Below are 25,409 nucleotides of genomic sequence, written 5' to 3' on the forward strand. Positions count from 1 at the left end.
CTAATGCAAATCTATGTGAAACACCTGCACATAAAAGTCATTGTACCCCCAAGAGAAATTGATATATTGCAGATTTGAAACACGCACCACAGGTCAGATTACGCTGAGTAAAAATTAAAGCACAGTGGACAAGAGATATCTATAAATCCCATCCACTTTGCTGGAACTGTAAGATGCTGCATTTTTGACGTGGCGAAAATTTGCAGCATCAAAAACTCATTGTGTGCACACAGTCTTAGGCCGGCGTCAAACTACCGTATAACACGGCCGAGTACTATGTGATAAAACATCGCATAGCACTCGGCCCAGTGTTATACTATGGGACAGTGGTGATCAGCGATTATGTTCTTATGACGATTCGGCATGAGATAACAATTGCAGCATGCTGCGATTTGCTGCAAGTCTCGATTCACTCGCATACAAGTGAAACATCAGACTGCACATGGATGTCAGCTCAGTGCAGTCTGATATGCGGTCAGGCCGGGGTCCCACTAGCATATGGCATCCGATGCAAGAGCATCGATTGCGATATGCTAATGACACACGGCTCCTCCTTTGCTGCGAGTGTGAGCCGAGTGTCAGTGATCTCTGCTCCGATCCTCTTGCACAGAGGGGATCGCAGCACAGCTGCGGAAGAGACGGAGAAAGTAATTGCTCCATCTCCTCTGTTGCCGGCATCGGTGGGTATCGCACTGCACTTGGGTGATATCCGAGTGCACTGTGATGTTTCACACGCACCCATAGGCTTATATGGGTGCGTGCGATCTGAATCCAGAAAGCAATCGCAGCATGCTGCAATTTTTTTCCAGCCCAATCGCAATCCGATTGGCGCTGGAAAAAAAAAACGCCACTAAACACACCATCGTAGGTAGGATTAAATTGGTCCGAATGCAATACGATTATTTATCGGATTGCATTCGTCCGATTTAATAGCAAGTGTGAGCGAGCCCTCAGGCCACGAAGGAGATGGGGAAATCACTTTCTCCATCTCTTCCACAGCTGTGCTGCGATCCTCTCATGCTAGAGAATCGCAGCACAGTAGCATGATACTCGGCTCCCGCTCACAGCAGAGCTGGAGCCGAGGGTCATTAGCATATCGCAACCGATGCCATATGCTGGTGTAGCACCCTGAGGATTCGGCTGCTACAGGGGTATTGCACCTCAACCCAGAGGTGTGGTATTCCACTCCCGGGTAAGGATGGAGTGTGGAGCTGAGCTCAGAAGGCTGCATGCACTACACACATCCCATTTCCGGAGGGCAGACCAACGGTACTCCCACTTAGAAATGTGCAGGTACGACCGAGTCTGTCCTTGGCTGGAGTGGGAGGGGGGTGGACCATCCCAGTAGTGTAGGGGCAGATAGGGGGAGCAGTCTGGGTAGTGCTAGGAGCTCATTGGGTGCTGGTCACCTGAGCTCACACATAGAGGGAGTATTTAAGGTGGGCACCATCTAAGATCAGGGTCAGTCTGTGAGAAGTCGGTCAGACAGGCAGACAGAAGTCAGTCAGCCTGTTGTAGTGAAGACTTTGCAGAGCAGTGGAAGAAAGCAGAGGAGCAGAGCAGCCCCAGGCCCAGAGTGAGAGAGGAGAGAACGAAAGACCCAGAGGGGGGAGAAAGAAGGAACTCTGAGAGCCCAAATACAACCACAGGGTGAAGAGTTGGCAACAGGGTACCGGATCCCAAACTGGTGGGGGCTACAGCATACCTCAGCCAGAGACCGGAGGCCGTGGGCAGCATCTGCCACGGCCACCCACCAAATCCACCCGGAAGGCAGACCACGCATAGGGTCAGGGAACCCAGAGGCAAGGGTTCGCCAACAAGAGGCCCGAGGGAGCCGGACATAGGTGGATCCCTGGTGGGGAAGGCCAGAGACGAGGACAGGACAGAAAGGGAGCTCAGAACCACGCTCCAGAACTACTTGGGGGTTGGCCGAGTCCAGGACCTGGTGGACGCAGCACGGCTCGGGTGGTCACTCAAGGCCGGAGTGACCGGTACAAGAACAGCAGTAAGTAAAGAACCCTGAACTGCACAACCCGACTCTGACTCTCATTACCATCTTCCCTGCACTTCCACAACCACCATCCTCTGCACCTGACCCCCTGAGGCTATACCCCTCCCGTTGGGGGTTATACTACCTAAGCTGCACAAACACCATCAGCCTCAGCGGACCCTGCTGCAGCGGCGGCCGTAGTGACCGCAATTCAACGGGTGGCGTAGTCGACATAAAGAACTTTAGTAACATCACTAAGGACTGCCACACACTGAGCTTGACACCCTGGGCACGGACCGGGTCACAGCCACTCGGAGACTACAACCCCCATCTGATCCGGCTCCGGGTATCCCCTAACAGCACTGGCCCAGGGGGCGCGTCACTGGTGTGAAGCCGGCCTTAGGATGCGCGCCCACTATGAGTTTTTCAAGTGTTTTTGATGCAGAATTTCCGCAGCGTAAATGCTTGAAAAACGCTTGGTAATCCGTGCCCCATGGTCCCCAATGAAAATCTGCATGTTCTGTGCACATGCTGCGGAATTTTCTGCAGCGGATTTTCCTTGAGGAAAAATCCACAGCATGTCCATTATTTGTGTGTTTCTGCATGCGGATTTGAGGTCACAATGCATTTGAAAAACACAAGTCAAATCCGCATATAAAAACGCTGTAAAAACGCTTAAAAGAGGCGTGTAAAATCCGCAAGCATTTTTACTGCCAAGAACATGCAGAAACGCTGCAGAAATTTTCTGCTTCAATTCTGCATCGTGGGCACATAGCCTCAGGATCCTCAACACCAGCCCTGTGTGAATATACTTTCATTCCAGGTGAGGGCAGAAGGTTTGATGCCCAATTGACAGCAATATGGTTCTCAGGTGATATAAATTTAGACTTGTGTAGAGCTATGCAACTCACCTAATTCAGACTTCTGGGAGTCTTAGCACATGTGCTGCATGTAGTGCTCCTAGTATAGATTGTATTCCAAAGAAGCTCCCTTATTTTTAATGGCAGAAGCAAAACCCTCAACCTCTGTAGTCTCAGGGAGTTCTCAACTGGAGGATTTCAGGTGTTCAGTGTGTCAAGAAATCTTTCAGACGCCAGTCAGGACCCATAACTGTCGGCATGTGTGAGTATAAGGCTATGTGTCCACGTTGCATTTATGAAGCAGAAAATTTCTGCTGCATAAATGCAAGTCCTCTCCCAGAAAAACGCATGCGGAATTCCGCATGCGTTTATCGCGCATTTTTCGCGCGTTTATCACGCGTTTTCCACATGCGGAATTGCCTTGCGTTTTTTATGCATTGGACAAAGGCAATTCCGCTTGCGGAAACGCAAAATTAAATGACATGCTGCGGATTTTTGAACGCGGCATAAACGCTGCGGGAAAATCCGCAGCATGTGCATAGAACTTGCGGAATCCCATTGGGGACCATGGGGTGCGGATATACATGCGTTTTTCAAGCGTTTACGCTGCGGAAATTCCGCAGCATATACGCTTGAAAAATGCTACGTGGGCACACAGCCTAAGCGCTGGACTCCATTAGCTGTTTTTTTTTTTTTTTAAGTCAACATTGTTAGTATATAAATTCTTAATTCTCTGCAATGCTTATACAGCAGTGATTATTGCCAGTCTGATATATATTAGTGCTTATACAGAAGGTGTTATTACTAGTCTAAGTATATATGGTAACTAACCAGTTTAGGTTGTGTGCACACAATGAGGGTTGTTTTTTTTTTTTTTTTTTTTTTAACGCTGCATATTTTTGCTGTGTCAAAAAATGCATTGTGTGTTTCCACTGTGGAAACGCACTAAAAACTAATGTAATCTTTTGTCAAAGCCAAAATCCAGGAAGTATTAAAAGATGATAAAATGCAAGTTACATAAGTGCAGAATCTACAACGTCAAAAGCTCCTCATGAGAATGTAGCCTTAGGCTACGTTCCCACCATAAGCTTTTGGGGTTACAGATTTTCTGCACTTATGTAAATTAGGTTACTTGTGTTTTTGATACTGTCTTTGCTTGTTATGCTTTAAATAAAGCTACTTTTTTGTTTTTGATACTTCCTGGTATTTGGCTTTCACAACTTTACTGATACTGCCATATACAGATCACATGTGTTTTTAAAGTAGTCCTGCCATGGAAATGCACGAAAGACGTGTGTGTGTGTGTGTGTGTGTGTGTGTGTGGTTTTTTTTTTTTTTTTCTGCATCTAATGCAAGTCTATCTAAAAAAAAAAAATGTGCACACAAAACTCAGCGTACCTGCGAGTAATTGAGTTGTTTGGAGTTTTGAACCGTGCACCGCAGGTCAGTTTACCCTGCTTTAAAAAAAAAAAAAAAAAAAAAAAATCCACTTTGCCAAATCTGCAAGATGCCATGATTTTTACAGTGCCAAAAAGCTCTGATTTTATTTTTTTCTCTCTGCTGGATAAATTCAATACTCCAAATTATTTTACCACAGAATGCACCGAAAACCAGGGAGAAAATTAAATTCTACCATTGCCTTTTGGGTCTTGTCTTTACAATATTCACTACATGGTAAAAATGACACTTATAATAAACTAGATGGTGGCCCGATTCTAACGCATCAGGTATTCTAGAATATGTATGCGGCCGACCGGACGCAATTAGCAGAGCGGTGTTTAAATTTGGCGGCAATATCGGAGATTGGTCGCGGGCGCCGCCCGCGACCAATCAGCGAACCGTGTTTGTTAGCGGTGTTTAAATTTGGCACCAAAATCGCTGATTAGTCGTGACCAATCAGCAGAGCGGTTTTTAATTTTGGCGCCAATACTGCTGATTGGTCGCGGTCAGCGGTCGCAACCAATCAGCAGAGCGTTGTTTAAATTTGGCACCAATCTCGCTGATTGGTCGAGGCTGGCGGCCGCCAGCCTATCAGCAAAGCGGTGTTTAAATTTTGGGCCAAAATCGCTGATTAGTCGCGACCGCGACCAATCAACGAGATTGGTGCCAAATTTAAGCAATGCTCTGCTGATTGGACGCGTCCGGCATCCCTGACCAATCAACGAGATTGGTGCCAAATTTAAGCAATGCTCTGCTGATTGGACGCGTCCGGCATCCCCGACCAATCAGCAGAGCGGTGTTTAAATTTGGAGCTAAGGTCGCTGCTTGGTTGTGGCTGGCGTCCGTGACCAATTAGCACAGCAGTGTTTAAATGTGGCGGCAAGATCGGTGATTGGTCGCGGGCAGCGGCCGCGACCAATCAGCAGAGCAGTGTTTAACTTTAGCGCCAAGATCACTGATTGGTCGCGTGCGGAGAGCGCAACCAATCAGCGAATCGTATTGGTGAGGAGCGGGGAGCGGAATCGTATTAGTGAGGACCGGGGAGCGCCGCTGCCTGTGCGGGTACTTCCGCTGCGAGAACCCGGGACATGAGCGGGCGCTCGCAGCAGAAGTATCCCGACCCGCAGCGCCGCTCCCCGGTCCTCCATTCACACCCTAGCCGCTGATGTCCCCACAGTATCCGCATGGTGTTACAAAGGTCCGGACATTTGTGTTAAAAATCGCTGATTGGTCGCTGGCGCTGCCCGTGACCAATCACCGATTTGGGCGCCAAATTTAAACACCGCTGTGCTGATTGGTCGCCGACGTAGGGCGCGACCAATCACAGATTTGGGCGCCAAATTTAAATATCGGCCGCGACCAATCACCGATCTTGGCTCCACATTTAAACACCGCTGTTCTGATTGGTCGCGGCCGATATTTAAATTTGGTGCCCAAATCGGTGATTGGTCGCGGGCAGCGCCAGCGACCAATCAGCGATTTTTCACACAAATGTCCGGACCTTTGTAACACCATGCGGATACTGTGGGGAGATCAGCGGCTAGGGTGTGAAGGGAGGACCGGGGAGCGGCGCTGCGGGGTCCGGATATTTCTGCTGCGAGCGCCCGCTCATGTCTCGGGTTCTCGGAGCGGAAGTATCCGCACAGGCAGCGCCGCTGACATCCAATTGGTCGCGGCCGCTATTTAAATCTGCCGCACAAATCTGTGATTGGTCGCTGTCTTGGCCCGCGACCAATCACTGATTTTGGCGCCAAAGTTAAACACTATTGTGCTGATTGGTCACGGCCGATATTTAAATTTGGCGCTCAAATCGGTGATTGGTCGCGGTCTTCGGAAAGGACCAATCATCGAATCGTCTTGGTGAGGACCGGGGAGCGGCGCTGCCTGTGCGGCTACTTACGCTGCGAGAACCCGGGACATAGCGGGCGCTCGCAGCAGAAGTATCCCGACCCGCAGCGCCGCTCCCCGGTCCTCCCTTCCGCATGGAAGTCAGCGGCGCCGGCGGTCCTTCCGCTGCTACCGGCTGGGAGATGAGCGCCTCGCGCCGCTCATCTCCCGGCTGCATCTCCGTCCCGCAGATGGGTCCGGCGGTCGGGTCCTTCTGCTGGTACTGGCCGGGAGATGAGCGCCTCGCGCCAGTCATCTCCCGGCTGTCTCGCCGCTGAGCTAAGTCCCACAAATGAGTCGCTAACGGCCGCCGTCTTTTTTCAGAAATCCCGCGGCGCTGATTGGCCGCTGGCGGACCAATGAGCGACGCGGGATTTCCCAGACAGACGAATATATATATATATATATATATATATATATATATATATATATATATATATATATATATATATATATATATATATATATATATATATATATATATATATATATATATATATATATGATTCTGCTCTATTCTGACTACATACTTCTATAGCCTTACTTCGAATTAAAATATAAGTGTATATACACACTGCTCAAAAAAATAAAAGAAACACAATGTAACTCCAAGTCAATAACACTTCTGTGAAATCTACCTGTCCACTTATGAAGCAACACTGATTGTGAATCCATTTCTCCTGCTGTTGTGCAAATGGAACAGACAACTGGTAGATACCCCCTATAAAGGAGTGGTTCTGCAGGTGGTGACCACAGACCATTTCTCTGTTCTCATCCTTTTTGGCTGTTTTGGTCACTTTTTCACTTTTGCCATTGCTCTCACCCCTAGAGGTACAGTAGCATGAGGCGGTGTCTACAGTACAACCCACAGAAATTGCTCAGGTAGTGCAGTTCATCCAGGATGGCACATCAGTGCGAGCTGTGGCAAGAAGGGTAGCTGTGTCTGTCAGCACAGTGTCCAGAGCATGGAGCAGATACCAGGAGATGTGGAGGCGGCCATCCATCAACGTCACATTGCACCACTCTATCCAGGAGTTGGCGGATGCTTTAGTCCAGGTCTGGGAGGAGATCCCACAGGAGACCATCCGCAACCTCATCAGTAGCATGCCCTGGCATTGTAGGGAGGTCATACAGGCACATGGAGGCCACACACAATACTGAGCCTCATTTTGACTTGTTTTAAGGACATTACAGCAAAGTTGGATCAGCCTGTAGTGTGTTTTTCCACTTTAATTTTGGGGGTGACTCCAAATCCAGGCCTCCATTGGCTAATAAATTTGATTTCCATTTATTTTTGTGATTTTTTTTTGTTGTCGGCACACAACTTTGTACAGAACAAAGTATTCAATGAGAATATTTCATTCAGATCTAAGATGTTATTTGAGTGTTCCCTTTATTTTTTTGAGGAGTGTATGTGTGTATTTTAACTTATTTATTATGGAGTTTATCAATTTGGTGCATCATAGGATATGTTACTTCAAATTTTTACACCACCCTCTTACTTTTAAAAGGTTGCAATTCATAAATCTGGATATAACCTCATTGGCCTAGCCAACTATGGCTGGAATGAGTGTCTCTACCCTGCATCATGCTTCTCTCAGATTACATAGTAAAAACCTGCTGACAGCTTCTATTTAAAAGTGGCATTTTGTGATGAATTTCAGGACACCACCTATATTATTTTGAGTAATGTAAATTGTTCTTGTTTAGTTTACTGCATACTGTAGAAAGCTTGTACATTATCTAATTTGCAACGGGGGGGGGGGTAATTTTGATTGCAACTGTATATCTTAGTAATTCAAACTGAAGTAAAGAAACTACACTTCACGCAAACATGTCATAGTTGCTGATTATCTTGGCTGACTTGGCTTTATCCAAAATTATTTTCAGGTTTTGCAGGAAGTGCTTGCTGATGGCTTTTAAAGCAGGTGGGGCTCATTGTCCTCTCTGCCGTGGGGCATTAAGTCAATGGGAGGGAACAACACCAACAAGAGCTACTGACTTGGAAGCAAAGATGAAGACCCTCTACCATGCTTGCGTGTTCTGTGGGAGACAGGTAAAGTATTCTGCACACACTGGTTTTATGAAGCCATAGCTGACAATTGAATGGTGGGGGTGGAGATTAGCCCCGCAAACTCCTGAATGTGCTTTCACGTTTTGTCTTGCCACCCATTCCTTGGTCCCGTCAAGGCTTATGTTCGAAACCCCCCCCCCCCCTACCTCCTCTCCCACAAAATGGTATCCATCGTGGGATCATCTACTATATAATTGTCTTATCCTGTCTGTCCAGGAAATCCCGCGTCGCTCATTGGTCCGGCAGCGGCCAATCAGCGCCGCGGGATTTCTGAAAAATGGCGGCCGTTAGCGGCTCATCTGCCGGACAGAGGTCAGCTGCGATGCAGCACAACTACCCCGACCGGCGCCGCTGACCTCCATGCGACTAACGTCGGGAGATCAGCGGCTTGGCCCGCTGATCTCCCGACAGCAAGTGTGAACGGAGGACCGGGAAGCGGCGCCGCCGGTCGAGATGCTTCTGCTGCGAGCAGCCGCTCATCTCCTGGCTTCTCGCAGCAGAAAGAGCCGCACACGCAGCGCCGGTCCTCGCTAATACGGAGCCGCACAAGCAGCGCCGCTCCCGGCCCCACACTAATACGACGCTGATTGGTCGAGGTCGCCAGCCGCGACCAATCAGCGAGATTAGCGCCAAATGTAAACAACGCTCTGCTGATTGGTCGCGGTCGGGTCCAATCTGCGATATAGGTGCCAATTTTGAACACCGCATTGCTGATTGCGCCCAGTCGGCCGCATACATATTCTAGAATACCCGATGCATTAGAATCGGGCCACCATCTAGTAGACCATAACGATGTTGACAGTGTGCTCTGATGTCCATCTTTTTTTTTTTTTTTTTTTTTTTTGGGGGGGGCGTATACGCCCAAAATATGATGGACGTCAGAGTGCACGTTTGCTCTGTCAACACCATTATGGTTCCACGGTGTACACGCCTGAATCCCGTTTTGTGGGGGGTTTGGACACAAGTCCCGATGGGACCAACGAGCAAAGGGCAAAATGCAATTTGAAGGCACCCTAAGCCTGCCCAGTTTAAAACAATTTGCTCTTTTGATGCTGCTGCAGTGGTGATATTGCGACAACAGTGGTGGTGTGCTGAAATCGTGATGACTCCTTTTCAGCCATGTAAATAAACACATGAGCTAAAACTGTAGGGATAAGTAAGGCTGATACTTTTGCTCTATCAAGCATGTTTGTGGAAGACCCCTTTAACTTCTAAGAGTAAATCCAGAGATCAGAATCGCAGACTATTACCGTACCAGTACCGTGAATGTGAGTTTACAAAATCCCTTCCACAAGAATGAAGAAAGTCTGCAATGAAAATTGAAAGTCGCTGCAGATTTTAAATTTGGAACATTTCAAATTAATTTGTAGATTTTTAACTGAGCTGGTGCTTTACTACAAATCTGTCGCTGCTACGTCGTAGAGCAATATAGGTGAATGGTATCACATTGCGATCTGCAAGGGTACCTTTACATGTAAGTTGCAATTGCTTGTTTTTATTGAGACTTGCTTGTCAAAGTTGCAGGATGACTGCAATTCATTTGCATCTTGCTGCAATGTAGTGGCGGCTCACGACAATCTTTCACCACACTACTTGTGTCGCTGTCAAAGTCCACATCCAGCAGAATACAAATTTTGCCAAAAGTCCACTCTTAAATCCATTGGGCTTTGTAAGTGAAGGGGGCTATAGAAGAGACACTACTTGACAGAACTTTATGGGGTTTGGGGGACACATAATGAGGTCTTCTATTAGTAGGTGGTCGTATAACTATTTGTTTCTTCTTGACTTCACTTCTATTGTCCTAGCCAAACATATATAGCAATTGATTTGTGTAATCAGCGGAGTCCTGCAGTTGGGGTGGGGAGTCCTTGCATCATTATTGCAGCCTCTAAATACTTCTCTCCCCAGCCAGTCTTCAGGAGCCAGAACTTGCCATACTGCCAACACCAGTGACTGTGTTGCTTTACCGCTAGGAGAAGGAGGTATTGGGGAGGTTTAACAAACCACTGAATATATCAATTTTGATTGACATATTCACAACACAGAATATTCTTTTTCCCCTCACCCATGACAGCACACCTTGAGAGAGGGATCCGCCCCATCAAGGACAGGAAACCGTCTGAAATAAAAGGGTGGTACCTCTCCCTCGCTTCAGTTGGTTTCCTGTCCTTGATGGGAACCTGTCTGGAAAAAGACTTTACTTGGGGCTGTTCTGGTGTGGAAGAGCAGGCACTGGCCTGTGCTCCGGGTTCCAGCTTCCAGAAGCGCCGTCCGCAGCTCCCCTGGGGTCCAAGCGGGCGCACACGGTGAGGCAGGCTCCTGTAGACCTCTGCGCCGCCCTCCTCCTGTCGGCCACGTTCCGGAGCAGTAACTTATGGGTATGGCGTCACGGCGTGGGGCTCGCTGGGATAAGGTGCGCCGGGTCACATCAGGGGGCGGCGTCCGATCCAAGATGGCGGCGCCCTGTGAAGCGCTCCCGGGCCGTTTTTTTTTCTGTTTGGAGCCCCGGCCTGGGAAGGGGGGGGGGGCCCTTGAACCGAAGGAGGTTCTGGATGGCCCTATGTTAGGGGGGGGGGGTTTGGGGGTTATCCTGGAAGCGTGGCCCGCTTCTGTCTGCAACATGGCTGACCAGGATAGTCAAGAGCAGCAGCTAACACCCACCACTCCCTCAGCAACGGAAGAAGCAGACGGACACCTCTTACACAGACAGACGCTTGAGCAATCGCAGTGGCAGGAGCAAGGGGTCAAACACCTCTGGACCATCCAGAAAGGAATCATCAGTTCCGCTACAGCCTTCGAATCTGGTACCCGTTTATGACTTCAGGGGTGAGTGATCTTCCTGAATGTCACTTTTTAGTAATGGGAAGTCTCTTATGTGCTTCCTTTTGTAGGAGCCTAGCAACAGTAGAGCCAAGCAAAAGCACAGGATTTGTGCCCTATGCCAAACTTCCCTTCCCATAGACTGGCAAAAGCTGCTTTGCCCAAACTGAATTGCTAAAACTATAGCAGAAAATTCTCTGGATTTCGCATCTAATTTGAAATCCATACTCTAGGCAGAGGTTCAGGGATCCCTGAAGGTTGTTTAGAGGGAAGAAAAAATCCCATAGAGATGTCTCCTCCAACTCTGATTCCTCCCAGTCTGAGGATCTATGGCTGAGTGATTCATCTTCCTCATCGGATAACGGTAGACCCTGCTTCCCCATTGAGGGTACAGACAGACTGGTTAGAGCAGTCAGATCAACCATGGGTCTGGGGAAGGAGAAGGCATCCAAATCCTGGGAAGACGTTATGTTTGCGGGCCTTGGAGAAAGACGCTCCTTTCCGGTAAACTCTAAAATTCAGGGCCTCATTGACCGAGAGTGGAAGAAACCAGAGATCAGGGGCCTTGCCCTCCTTCTCTTAAAGAAGGTACCCCTTTGAGGAGAAGGACTCTGAGCCTTGGGATAAAATCCCCAAAGTTGACGGGACTGTAGCCAGGTCATCCAAAAAGTCTTTCCTACCCTTGGAGGATTCAGGCATCCTAAAGGATGCCCTTAAAAAAAAAAAAAGCTGACTCCTTTCTGCGTCACACTTGGGAAGCTGCAGTAGCTGGCACCTGTGTCGCAAGATCTCTAATGGTGTGGCTCCAACAATTGGAAGACCAACTTAGGGATAAAAAGATCCCTAGGGATAGAATCCTTTCAAATCTACCCCCTAATGCAGGCAGCATCGGCCTTCCTGGCAGACTCTTCAGCAGACTGTTAGACTCTCAGCTAGATCAGCAAGTCTATCTAATGCTGCCAGACGGGCCTTGGGGCTCAAGGCTTGTCCAGGTGACCTACAATCCAAGCGTAAATTATGTTCCCTCCCGTGTGATGGCAGACTCCTGTTTGGCCAGAGGCTGGATGACCTTTTAGAAAAAGTGGGTGATGGGAACAAAGGGGTTCCCAGGATTTTCAGGGGACTCAAATGTTTAGATTTCGGAGGAGAAAATTTAATCAGCCGCCTCCGGGAGACAGGAGAAGATGGGAGTCCAAATCCAAGAAGGAGTCAGGCTATGTGTTTGGAGGACTGTCCTCAAATACAAAGTCTTCCCAATGACGCCAGGCCGGAGGTAGGAGGGAGGCTTTCCCACCTGGCAGATCGCTCGGTTCAGGGACTCTGGGCAAATCACGAGAAGGAAGCATCATTCAACCTAAAAGAGCTTAGTCTTTCAACAAATTGTCCAGCTGTGGGGTTTACCAGACATAGAACTGTTGCCCACAAGGCCAAGAGAAAGGTGGAGAAATTCTGTTTCCTAGACCCATCAGAAGATCCTTATGCAGTAGACGCCCTCCATATCCTTTGGAAGTTCAGGAATCTGTTTTCCCCAATAGTGATGATTCCTGCAGTGGTGAGGGAAGATTGAGCAAGGATAATTCTGATTTTACACACACACACACACACACACACACACACACACACACACACACACACACACACACACACACTTTCTGTCCAGAGAGACCTTGGTTTTCCCTGCTCTGACTGTCAATATCAGACCCCTGGATCCTGCTGGACAGGCTGGACCTTCTCAGTCAGGGGTCAGTTTTCCACATGCAGACCAGTGGATTCCATCATGCAGCGTGGAACTTGAGAGGTCGTTACTGAGTAGTAAGGGTTTTTTTTCCCCTGCTGTAGTTTCCACTCTCCTACATAGTAGCCCATAACAACGAAGATTTATGGTAGAATTTGGGGGAAGTTCCTAGATTTTCTTAAAACCCCTTTGTCAGATAAACCTCCTGTCAAGGAGATTCTGGAGTTCCTACAAAGAGGATATGATTTGGGGTTAGCTACGGGAACACTTGATGATCAGGTATTGGCATTATATAATTGTAACTTGGCCAGAAACAGATGGGTTTCTAGGTTTATTAGATCTTGTTAGGTCCAGACCAGTTCGAACCCCCTAGAATTCCTCCCTGGGACCTAAACTTGGTCCTGAATGCGCTCTGGCGAACTGTTTGAACCCCTGCAGGTTATCTCACCAAAATTACTCGCCCTTAAAACTACTCTTTTGGTGGCTTTGACATCGGCCCGTAGGGTGAGCAACCTGCAGGCTCTTTTGATTAGTCCTTACACCCGTTTTTATGATGACGGGATTATCCCTCGCCCAGACCTGGTGTACCTCCCTAAAGATGTGTCCAGATTTCACTGTAACCAAGAGATTGTGTTGCCCTCTTTTTGCAGTAATCCTAAAAACCTGGGAGAATATAAGCTTCATAATTTAGATGTTATAAAGTCCTTTATAACAGTACATAGATGTGACTAAGCTATGGAGAGGGGATCATTCCCTGTTTTTAGCCTTCCAGGGGAATGGGAAAGGTCACAGGGTTTCAAGAGTACTATTGCCAGGTGGCTTAGGGAGGCTGTCATGGGTGAAGGGGGGGAAAATGCCAAGGTTACTTGCCGGTAGCTGTTTTTTCCAGAACCCATGACGGCACCCGTATTCTTGCGCCTTGGGTATGCACTAGTTGGGTGCTTTGTGTGTGATATAGGTGTTGGTTATTTGCCTAACATTTTGTCTGGAGGTCCTCTCAATGCTCAGTAATCAACTGAAGCGAAGGAGAGGTGCTGCCCTTGATGGGGTGGATCCCTCAAGGTGTGCTGTCATGGGTTCTGGAAAAAAACGCTACTGGTAAGTAGCCTTGGTGTTTTTTAAATATCCTCGAATCGGCTGGTACTATATTGCGTATTTGCTTTTTCCATGGAACATCTGCTTCTAATATGCACCATGTGCCTTTTATGGTGAAGGGGTTATCCAGTAGGGAAAATAATTTAGGCCAAGGGGTTGCAACAGTGTCTGGCTGTGACACCTTCCTACTGCCATCTGAGCCAATCACTGTCAGCATTTTTCTGTCAAGATGGGAATCAACAGACACTTGCAGAGGGTCCTTTATTCTAAAAAGGCTTATAATGAATAGAAATCTCCTTTATAGGTGAAGCTGTCTTACATGAGAATCCACTACAAATCCTGCAAGAGCTACCAGGAAGAATTTGGAACTGCACCCAGAGTCTCACACCTGTTTGCAAGTGACCAGTCAACAAGTGTTATCAATCGGTAAGCTAAAAGCCATAAATAAAGGCTCTTTATAGAGTTGAGAGGCAGGCTGCCAAACGACAGCTGGGGAGTACCTGTGAAACTCTTTTCATAAAGGCCAGATGTGATATAACAAAGCAGTCCTTAACTCCTTTATAGTGTGCTGCTCACTTCTCGTTAGTTTTGCTATAAAACTTCTCTCTAATGTCTGTGCACACATTATTCCTTTTGTAATATATTTTATATATATTTTTATTTCTTTAGACTTGATTCAATATACAAGTGCCCATTGTGCCCCCAAGGAAACTTGAACAGAAAAACCTTACTGGACCATTGTAATGTCATGCACTACTTTGAAGTTGCACAAGCGGTAAATCTTTTACTTTCATATGAATGGATTTGTACCAAGTTTATATATTCAGAAGTCCCATTACACCGGCCATGTGTGTGTGTGTGTGTGTGTGTGTGTGTGTTGAAATGAGAAACTGAGTACCGCATCTTACCTGTTGGCATCTGCAGCTCTTCTTTTGATTAGTCGGCCTGGTGCAACGTCACTGTCGTGGCAAACGGAAAATAAATTTGCATCAATTCTAAATATGTGGAAATGGATATCTCAAAGTATCGAGTATATACACAATCTGAGATGTCAATGCAGCCTACTCACTGAAATTGCCTAACTGTAAATTCTTATCCAAGATGAGAGGTGGAAGAAAAAATAGGTCAGCATCTTTTTTTATTGACAAATTACAATTCTGGTTGGCATTGTTGCCTTGCTTCGAATAAGGTCCTGATTACAATTAAGTGCAACATCTGAAAGTTTGTATGTTTTTTTTCACCACTTTTGTGGGTTTTCTGAGTACTCTGGGTTATTAAACCTGAGGTAACAGCAGCCAGAGAAACCAATGGAATTGGATAGGTAGAAATCCAACTTTTTCTGTTTCAACCAATGAAAGATGGCTGACAACTCAAGCTGTTAAGCCATTCCATAAGTCACATTTCTGTAACTGGAGTTTATACCGCTGGGTTGCCTCAGATGGCTCTACTGTATCCTGAGCTCCTTAAGGGTGTCCTGTAGTGATATCTTGAGACACTTCTTGGTGGTGGCTTGTACAGTCACTGGAACTAAACAAAAGTGCCTACTATTGCAGAATGGGTGGTAGAGTTAAACCACCCAGATGCTCATTGAACAGACTGTGGCAGAAGGCACCAACCAGTATGACAAGTCTAATGGCATCTGGGTGAACTAGTAAAATTTTACTGGAATTCAATCTGGTTAGTAAGGAGAGTTTTGTGGGTAGAATGTTGTCTTATTCTTGTCTAAGGTTGGATTCTAGCTGCTCAACAGTCCTGGGTCTTGGCAGACTTTTTGTTTTATAATGAGCCAGATGTTTTCTACTGGTGAAAGGTCTGGACTGTAGATGGCTAGTTCCTTACCTGAGCTCATCTGCAAAGCCATGCTGATGTGATGGTTGCAGTATGTGGTTTGGCATCATCTTGCTGAAATATGCAAGGCCTTCCCTGAAATAGACATTGTCTGGATGGCAGCATATGGTGCTTTAAAGACCTCTATAGTTCTCAACATTGCTTGAGCTGTGCAAGATGCCTGTGCTGTAGGCACTAATGCAAATCCATACCATCACAGGTGCAGGATTTTGAACTGTGCGCTGATTATCTGAGGAAAGGGACCATCCAGCTTAAGTTCACAGGACACTGCATCCCTGAGTTCCTGAGGGGGGTGGGGTGGAATTGTAATTCATCTGACCATTGAACAGTTTTCTGTTCTTCTGCAGACCATTTTAAATTGGCTTTGAGCTGGAGAATACTTCAGTGTTTTTGGATTGTGTAGAGAGATCTCCTCTTTACATGACCGGATAGAGCTTTAAGTGGTATTTGTGGATTGCCCTTCAAACTGTGTTCAGACCATGACTTCTGGAAGTATTCCCCAGTGTGACATGCAGAAGAAGTGCTGTTGCTTTAAAAGCATCCAGCAGCTATAAGAGTTAAGTCACATGAGACTGGGAGTGGTTAGCAGAGCCCCAGGGGGACTGTGGGGAACTTGTTTACTATTCTGGCTGCAGCCAAAAGGATTAAAGTCCAGGGTGAAGCTCCACACAAGTCAGACTTCCTGAACTAACAGTGCTGGGTATTTGGCAGGGAGATGAGGACTGGAAGGAATTGTCACAGGCAGGGGTGGATTAAGAGTAGCAAGGGCCCCGGGCAGTTTAGAAGGCGCGGGCCCCCCCCCACACCCCCTCAACACACCTGATTTATCACGTGACATGTCACATGATCCCCCTGTGATAGTTCACGTGAAATTAATTTGCCACAATATTTAATTATAATATTTTTTTTTTTAGGCTGTGTGCCCACTATGCGTTTCTTAAGCGTTTCCGCAGCGGCAATTGCGCTGCGGAAATGCTTAAACGCTTGATAGAAGGTCTGTCATGTTCCCCAATGATAATCCCCATGTGCTGTGCACATGCTGCGGAAATTTCCGCTGCGGATTATCATTGCGGAAAAATCCGCAGCATTACCAATTATTTTGCGGAAGCGCGGCATTAGAACGCATGGAATCTGCATCCCTGCATCTGTAGATGCGGAATCCAAGCGTTTCAATGTGCGGATGGTACCCGGGTGTGGAGGACAGGAGACTCTCCTCCGGACCCGGGTACCATAGAACCTGTAAAAAAAAAAAAAGAATAAAATAAAAAATAAATATTATACTTACCTTCTGATGGCCCCCGGTGTCTTTATCCGATGCGTCCTGGCTCCCCGGCAGCTCGCGATGGTCTGAAAAAGACCTGCCGTGACGTCATTTGGTCATGTGACGGGTCATGCGACCGCTGATGTCGGCAGGCCATCAGAAGGTAAGTATATATTTTTTATTTTTTACCATTCTTTTACGGTCACACTATATAAATCCATACTGGTTGCCGGTTGCATGGATTTATATAGTGTGACCAAGTTGTCAAGCACTTTCCAAGTTATGCTAAAATCGCTTGTCAACCCGCATGCAAAAATGCTTGTGAAGAACGCTTCACATCCGCATGTCCCTGGCAGAAAAAACGAATGTACAATCCGCATCTAAAATCCGCATGCGTTTTTTCTGCCAGGGAGATGCAGAAACGCTAAAAAAAAAATCCGGAACATTTCTGTATCGTGGGCACATAGCCTTACATTAATTCTGTGACTCAATATTGAGAACACGTAGCCATCTATACACAGCGGGAGGCCGCACGGTGCCATCTATACACAGCGGGAGGCCGCACGGCGCCCCCCCCCCCCAGAGACAGCGGGAGGCCGCACGGTGCCATCTATACACAGCAGGGGGCCGCACGCAGTCACACACACACAAACATATACAGATATACATACACGCATAAACACATTTGAAACACAAAAATACATATAAACAAACATCACACTGATATCTATATATACACACACACACACACACACACACACACACACACACACACACACACACACACACACACACACACACACACACACACACACACACACACACACACACACACACACACACACACCCCCACACCATCTCCCGACTCTGCTCCAGTCCTCAGGCTCTCCGGTGGTAAGTAGCAGTGCAGGCCGGGGCGCACTGCATGACGTCACAGCTAGGAGACGCGGCCGGGCCAGCACAGGGAAGTTAACTGCTGCAGTGCTGGCCCGGCCGATGAAGAAATAGCGGCCGTGCGCCGCTGCTGGGGGAGCGGTCCGGGCCCCCCCTCCCGCCACTGATGCGGCGGCCCGCACATATAATGAGGGCAATCCGGACGTAGACACCCCGCCCGGAGCCACGGGCCCTCTGGAGGCTCGGGGCCCCGGGCGGTCGCCCGGATTGCCCTCATTATAATCCGCCTATGGTCACAGGGATCACCTCCCTCCTCAAACCCCCTTTCCATCTCCATACAGGATAAAGAATGCGGTGTACTAGTGAGTCCTTGTGAAGGAAAAGACTATGCATACACAGCCACAGAAGTGTGCTGCTAGGAGATCTAATCATTGCTGAATTATGCTACTGAACAGACTGTAATACTGTGCCTTGTGAAGAAACTACTGTATTGTTACTGGAGCCAGTTGCTGAAGAAACTCAGACTGTACTGTAATGAAGATTGTTGCTGTAATATCCATGAATTTCACTGGCCGTGCTTCAGATTAAATCCCACTGAACTGTTGAAAGACTCTTGTCAGATGTGTCTGGTCAGCAATTGAATCTATTGTGTTCCTGAGAGAAGCTGCAGCCTATGTTTGCCCTGAGTAACGGTTCCCTGAGGATTCCAACGAATTCATGAAACCCGTCTTGCCCTATCTAAACGTGTCTGTTTGTGTGTAACACCAGGCTATGCTTAAATTCACACGATGTCTTTGCGGCGGTTTTCCTGCTGCGGAAACGGCATGAGAGCGCTTGTTAATAGGTCTGCCAGCTGTAGCAATGGTAATCCGTGCGTACTGTGCACATGATGTGGAAATTTCCGCTCCAACTTACCATTGCAGTAAAAAACCGCAGCATGACCATTTCTTGCGTGATCCCGCCTCAAATTCGCACCCATTGACTTGCATTGAACCGCAGGTATATTTATGCCTGCGGATTTGCTGCGTTTCAACTACAGCCAATGGTCGATTTTTGCGGTGGAAACGTGGTGTGGGTGGTACCCAGATCAGGAGAGAAGGACTACAACTCCTCTCATCTGACCGTTCGAGCTGATAACGGCAAGAGCAGCGTGGATGGGAGGGCTAGTAGTCGGGTCTGCCATGCCGCAGGTAATAAACAAAACACTGTTCCACAATATTGTATTTTACTGAAGAGGGGGGGGGGGGGGGGGGGGGCGGGCGGGCAACTATATATTGTAGAACCGTGTTTTTTTGTAAAACACTTTATTCTGGCCATGTTTTTAATTGAAAAATCGGCGACCATTTTACAGCGCGGTTAGTGATGGGGGCACATTATAGACACCCTCCATTACTAACCTGGGCTTCATGTCAGCTGCCAATACAAGGCTGATGTGAAACCCAACCCCCATTACCCCACTGCTACAGGGCAGTGGGAAGAGCGAAGGCTATGTGCCACTTCTGGCACTGTTAAGGGGTGATATTATTAGCCATGGAGGAAGCGAGTATCCATGGCCCATTCCCTGGCTATTAATATAAGCCTGCAGCGGTCTAGTTTAGCCTTTGCTGGTTAAATTTTATAGGGGGGACGCCATGTCAATTTTTTTTTATTTTTTTCCTGTGGTCCCCCTGTAATCTAGCCAGTAAAAGCTAAACAGCTGGGGGCTGTTATTAATAGCCAGAGAACATTGTTGGCTAGTGGGCCCCTTCCCCGGCTACTAATATCAGCCTCCAGTGTTCGGCTTTCCCTCTGCTGGTTATAAAAATGACGTGGTAGCCCACGCCACTTTTTTTTTTTTCTGCATCCAAAATGTTGCATACAATTTGAACGCGGGTAAATCCACATGTGTTCGCTGAACCATGCGAATTTATCGCATTCTATACATTCTAGTGGTCAAATTTTCTGTTGCTCAGACTAGCAACTCCGCAAGAGAATTTGACATGCTGCGGTCCTGAAAGATGCGCTGCATGCCAGTGTCCAAGGGTGATTAGCAGCCTCTGACGCATGCATAGTGGACATGGGATTTCTAGAGATCCCATCCACTATGCTGTAACATCTGGACACGCAGCTTCAAACCTGCATCGGCTCCTGATCGTGGCCACGTACCCAAACTCACTCGCAGTATGTCAATTTCTGTAGCGGACATGCTAGTCTCCGCTGCAGATTTTGACCAATTGAAGTGTCATATGCGGTGAATTCACATGTACCGACAACAAAAGTGCGGCATTAGAACACCGCGTTTTGGACGCAACAAAAATGTGCTGCTGAATACTGATCGGAGGGGGGGGGCGTAGCAGTTAACGAACTAGCTGTGAGCTGTTATTAATGGCCAGGGACCATGTTTGCAAATGGCGGCACCTTCCAAGGCTAAAAATACCAGCACAGCTACTGCATAAATTACATGAATAGAAATGCTAATAAAGAATGGGTGAATGGGACTAGCTGACACCCAGCTCTTTTGTTTGGTGATGACAAGGTGTCAATCAGTATCGTGGGGAGTTCAACACGCAGGCGTGAGATTACAGCGCCACAATTGCAGGGCACTGACATGGAGGGGGGAGGGAATCCTTACGGGCCTGGGTCCTGGAGCAATAATTACCATAAAGGTATAATATTTCAATCATTAATATGTCTATTCATACCTGTATGCCCATATTAATGTGTTATATACGTCCCAGGGGGGTGACAGATTCCCTTTAAAATTTTTAATCTTTCATTGTTTTTGTGCCCACTAACTCTTGGCTAATCAATTGGCTAAACAGAAAACAAAATAACGTGAGAACAAGTGAAATATCGATCCAACTTGTTTAACTTTTTTTTTCTAACCTAATTTGTACTTTTAGGTGTGCCCTATATGCTCCATGTTACCGGGGGGAGATGCTAATTTTGCATCTAGGAATATTGTTGGACACCTAAATGCCAGACACCAGTTCAATTATGAAGACTTTATGGTAAGTATTCAGCATGAGTCACAAAAGTGTGTGTGTGTGTGTGGGGGGTGGAGGACACGCCTTGCAACATGGAATATCTGATGTAGGTTTATAGGGTTTTGACAAACATCATTTGCTTTCCATAAAATGATCTGCAGAAATGATAGAGCAAATGCAAAGAAAAGGCAAGCCTGTGGATATATCTATTGTGAGAATGCCACAGTCTGGCCAAATCTGTAACATGCAGATTTTGCTGTGAATTTGTGTTTCTGGCCTTGTTCAACAGCATAGATAAAGTTTTATCTGGAAAACCACAAAAAAAATAGAAAATTTGCTTTAACAGTACAAGAATGGGGAAACTGGATTTGTCTTCTGGGAGGACTAATATATTTCTGGTGCAATGTTTGTTAGACTTCAAATGTAAATGGTTTTATCGTTTCCATTCTCAAGTTAAAGCTTGATTGCAGTGGCATAAGTAAGGTGCATTCACACTGGAGATATACGTCAAATGTACAAAATGTGATCCATAGGCGCTTTTTTTTTTTTTTTTTTTTTTTTTTTCATATTACAGGTAGTATGGTACCCAGGTCTGGAGGAGAGTCTCCTCTTCTCCAGACCCGGGTACCATCTGCACATTGAATCACTCAATATCCGCATGTATTAATGAGGATATTATGCGATTCAATGGTGGCAATTACGCTGCATTTCCACAAGAATAATGGACATTTTCCTCAATGATTATCTGCAGCGGAAATTTCCGCAGCATGTGCACAGCACATGCGGATTATCATTGGGGGCCATGGGGCACGTATTAACAAGCATTTTTTAAGCTTTTTCGCTGTGGAAATTCCTCGGAGAAAAAACGCATAGTGGGCACACAGCCTAAAGATGAGTTTCAATGATTCTAGGGGGTTATTGCTGGTCAGTGCCAATAGTGTGAACACTCCTTACTTTTATAATTTCCTGTGACCTGGTCCTCTTTAACAAACCAAGAAATCTTGCCCAGAGTGTCACAATAAAATGATGTGTTTTTTTTTATATGAACCTTTGCTTGAAGGTTACAGGTGTTGTTCAGCGCCACTCACCTCCGCACCGGAAGGTGAACTGACCTAATGTTGCGCATGCAGAAGGGAGTGCTGCCAGACTACCAATTGACCCTCCTTTTTTTTTTTAATTTTTTTAATAATTTGTCTTTGCTTTTTGTTCTATATTGTTTACCTGACTAACAGAATGTCCGTGATGATGAAGAAGCTCAGCTCCAAGCTGCAATAGAGAAATCCAGTCAATATTTCTACTGACGTTGTAGATTCTTCTGCACCAATTTAGAACTTGACAATTAGATGTCTTGTCTTTGTCTAATAAAGCATTTTAAGCATTTTAATTGGTTTTTATCTTCTGATTCTCACTGCCACAAGTATGGCTGTAAAATTCTAAATATCTTATTCTGTATCATTTTATACAAAAAGCTTTTTTTCTCTTAAAACTATTTTATTAGATATTAATTTAGTAATGAGATACTTTGAGTCTTTTATTGATACAATCAGTAACAACATTGTAGATAACATAGTTATGTAAACTGTTTGCCGTGTTACTAGAAATTCCAGAAGCCACTTTATTTTTTTTAAAAGCGCCCTTGACTCTATGGTGCCGTACATGTGGAAAGGGGGTTACATGCAAAATGCATATTGGTCCAGAGAAGAAACCACTTCCTAGGACCATGCTTTCTTAGGGAAACTCTTCACTATTGCCTGTACACCCGAAAGAGATTCCCTAAGGGAGTATATTCCCTCCCCCCCCCTTCTAAAAATGTGATATGCTATAATTAAGATGCCTTGGATATTCCCTCATTTTATATAGTAATCTTTAAATGTGTAGTTGGCAAAATCAGGAGATCCTGGAGAGGACTAGGTCTTTAATGCGAAGGGAAGAGGATCTGTAGTAAGAGTAGTCAACTTGGGTATAGGTGGAGAACATGTATAGAATATTGTCTTTTACTGTTGACAGTAATTTTGATTAGTGTAGAATAGATGGTAATTCACCTCCTTTTGGATATGCAAATAGCTTGTGAAATACTAGCTTCAATTTTCAGGGGTTACACATCCCACTTCACTAGCACCTTGAACTGCCCACCTGAGTGTTTGCCAATCTCTTCCTTAATAATTTTGATTAGGACAGTTGGGGTGGGGATGGAAGCCTGACTGTAAGTTGTTGAAATGTATGTTTGAGAGGTTGGAACAAAGTTCACTGTCTATGTGCTGCTTTAGGAGTTTGGAGGCAAATGGCACTAGGGGGCGATGGGTGGATGCACAGGTTGGGTCAAGGGATGAGTAATTGAAAGTGGACGGTAAGATACTAAAGCTTAATGATTGGTCGAAGAGATGGGTTAGTCCTGGGATAAGGTTGGGGAGGAGGTGGGATGGTCAGTCATGCAGGAGGACACAGTGCTGGGTGGGGAATAGAGCGGTAGTGACAGGCTTCAAATCGATCAGCAATCTGCATAAAAAATTAAAATTTTTTCAGTAACAGAAGAATAGACTGGCCATGTAAAGGTATTGCTGGCCTTGTCATTGAAAGGGCAACATGTACATATATAGATAGTTTGTTTCCTAAAAATGAAAAATTGAAAGCCAAAGCTGCCATTTTTGTTTGACACTAGTGATGAGCGAGCACTAAAATGCTCGGGTTGAGCAAACTGGAATACTCGAGTGCTCGACCTGAGCAACGAGCCCAATGTAAGTCTATGGGAAACTCTAGCATTTTTTAGCCGGCCACCCACCCCCCCGGCGGTCTGCAGAGGGCCTAAAAATTGCCCAGATCGATGGGGATAGTGCTCAAATAACATGGACAGCATAGGGAAGACCCCTGGAAGCATTTGACTCCCAGGTCACTTCTGTCAACGTTGACAGAGGTATTACGCCACTTTTACGGACTCTCAATAAAACATACCAAAATGGATTTTCCTGGGAAATATGTTAAGGAACATCCTTTCCATGACATGTACAATGTATATAAAGCAAAATAAATAGCCCAAGGTGTGGAGGAGTGTTTTTGGTTATGTTCACACATAGCGTTTTTGCACTTTGGCATTGCTTTCAACCAAGACAAATGCATTCACCTGGAAATGTCATTTTAACATTTTACAACCTTATCTGGCCATGTGGTGTGTGTGACACATCATCAGACACATGCATACAGTGCTGAAAAGTCATGGGAACAGCATGGGGAAAACCGCTGGAAGCATCTGACTCCCAGGCCACTGCCTAAAAGTGTGCCCATGATAAGTGATCCTTGACGCATGTGAAGATGCCTCCCGCCATGAACCTGTTGTTGCAGACTTGCAGCAATCACTGTCCACGTCCTTGTCCCACTGCAGCGTTCAGTTGTCCGTACCCCCATTCCTTGGAATGAAAGTATGCAGGCAGCCACCCACCCACAGGCTGCAATACTATACTGCCAAATTTTTGACAGGTGCTTGTGACGTGCCCACTGGGCCTGTGTTGTGCAGGGAATACCCGGAGCCGGATCGCTGGGGGTTGTAGTCTCCGTGGCGTTGACCCAGTCCGTGCCCAGGGTGGTCAATTCGGTGGCAGTCTTATCACACTAATAATTGTCCGACTACACCACCCGTGGATTGCGGTCAGTGGGGACCGCCGCTGCAGGGCAGACCGCTGAGGCTGGTATTATGTGTGCAGCTTAGAATGGGATGACTCCCCACGGGAGGAGTATAGCCTCAGGGCAGTTAATGTGGATGATGGGAGTGATGGTGCACGAGCGCAGCAGGAATTACTTTAGTCTTTGCAGTGTAGTTCAGTGTCTTTACTGATGTTATAAATCAGACCCCCCCACCCCCCCCCCCCCCCGGGAGTACTGGCTAGTATAAGGGGCCTGGTCAGTCTGCGAGCAAGCAGGAGTTCCCCTGGCCAGGTGGAGTTGTAGGCCTCCCCGTCTATCTGCACTCTTTCTGGCTACCTTGCTGTAAGCGGTTACAAGTAGCCCACGTCCCTGAGTATACCGTGCGGTGTTCACCCGTATGGCTGGTGACTTGGGGTCTTCTGTTAGCCTCCGCTCCTGGATGGCGGCGCTGGTCCCTTCCTTGTGACTGAGCCTCCGGGCTTCTATGGCCAGAGGACCTGGAATCCCCCGCCGTCTGGTTTCTGCTGCTGGGTGTATATCAGTCCCCACAGCCTCGGACTCCAGTGTCCGGTTTTAGTGTCCTCAGCCAGGGCGAGCTATATCTCCACTTAGCTTCCAGCCCCTGGTCTTCTGCTCCTAGCTCCTACAGAGCTCCTAGTTCTTGCTTTACCTGTGTCTGCTGCTCTCCAGACCAGACTGCGTCTCTGTCTGGGACTTCACTACCTAATCCCGCCCGAGACCCAGTTTATAAGGGCAGATTCCTCCCCTCCCAGGTCTGGGCGGGTGGTGTTGCATGCTGAAGGGCTCCTGATCAGAGAAACCTCCCACCTGCTCTCAGACATAATATTTCTATTACTGTGGCAACCAGACCCCTGGGGTGCCACATCAGCCTGTCAGCATTTT

At 46.8% G+C, this 25,409-nt stretch overlaps 1 protein-coding gene across 1 annotated transcript; it reads left to right on the forward strand.

The window, feature by feature from the left end:
• Positions 1 to 2,990: 2,990 nt before the first annotated feature.
• Positions 2,991 to 22,171, forward strand: RNF138 (ring finger protein 138). Its single transcript, XM_073676962.1, has 6 exons — positions 2,991 to 3,112; positions 8,068 to 8,233; positions 14,206 to 14,327; positions 14,571 to 14,676; positions 20,787 to 20,894; positions 22,103 to 22,171. The coding sequence occupies exons 1-6, from the start codon at positions 2,991 to 2,993 to the stop codon at positions 22,169 to 22,171; spliced, it is 693 nt and encodes a 230-aa protein (XP_073533063.1).
• The last annotated feature ends 3,238 nt before the right edge of the window (positions 22,172 to 25,409 follow it).

Source organism: Phyllobates terribilis, unplaced genomic scaffold, assembly GCF_046119375.1.
Source record: "Phyllobates terribilis strain yellow unplaced genomic scaffold, ASM4611937v1 Scaffold_4__5_contigs__length_816908805, whole genome shotgun sequence".
NCBI classification, from domain to species: Eukaryota; Metazoa; Chordata; class Amphibia; order Anura; family Dendrobatidae; genus Phyllobates; species Phyllobates terribilis.

Coding starts and splice junctions, on each gene's coding strand:
- RNF138 (XM_073676962.1), top strand. CDS start 2,991: ATGGCAGAAGCAAAACCCTCAACCTCTGTAGTCTCAGGGAGTTCTCAA. Junction 14,677..20,786: donor ACTTTGAAGTTGCACAAGCG/GTAAATCTTTTA, acceptor TTGTACTTTTAG/GTGTGCCCTATATGCTCCAT. Junction 20,895..22,102: donor TCAATTATGAAGACTTTATG/GTAAGTATTCAG, acceptor CCTGACTAACAG/AATGTCCGTGATGATGAAGA.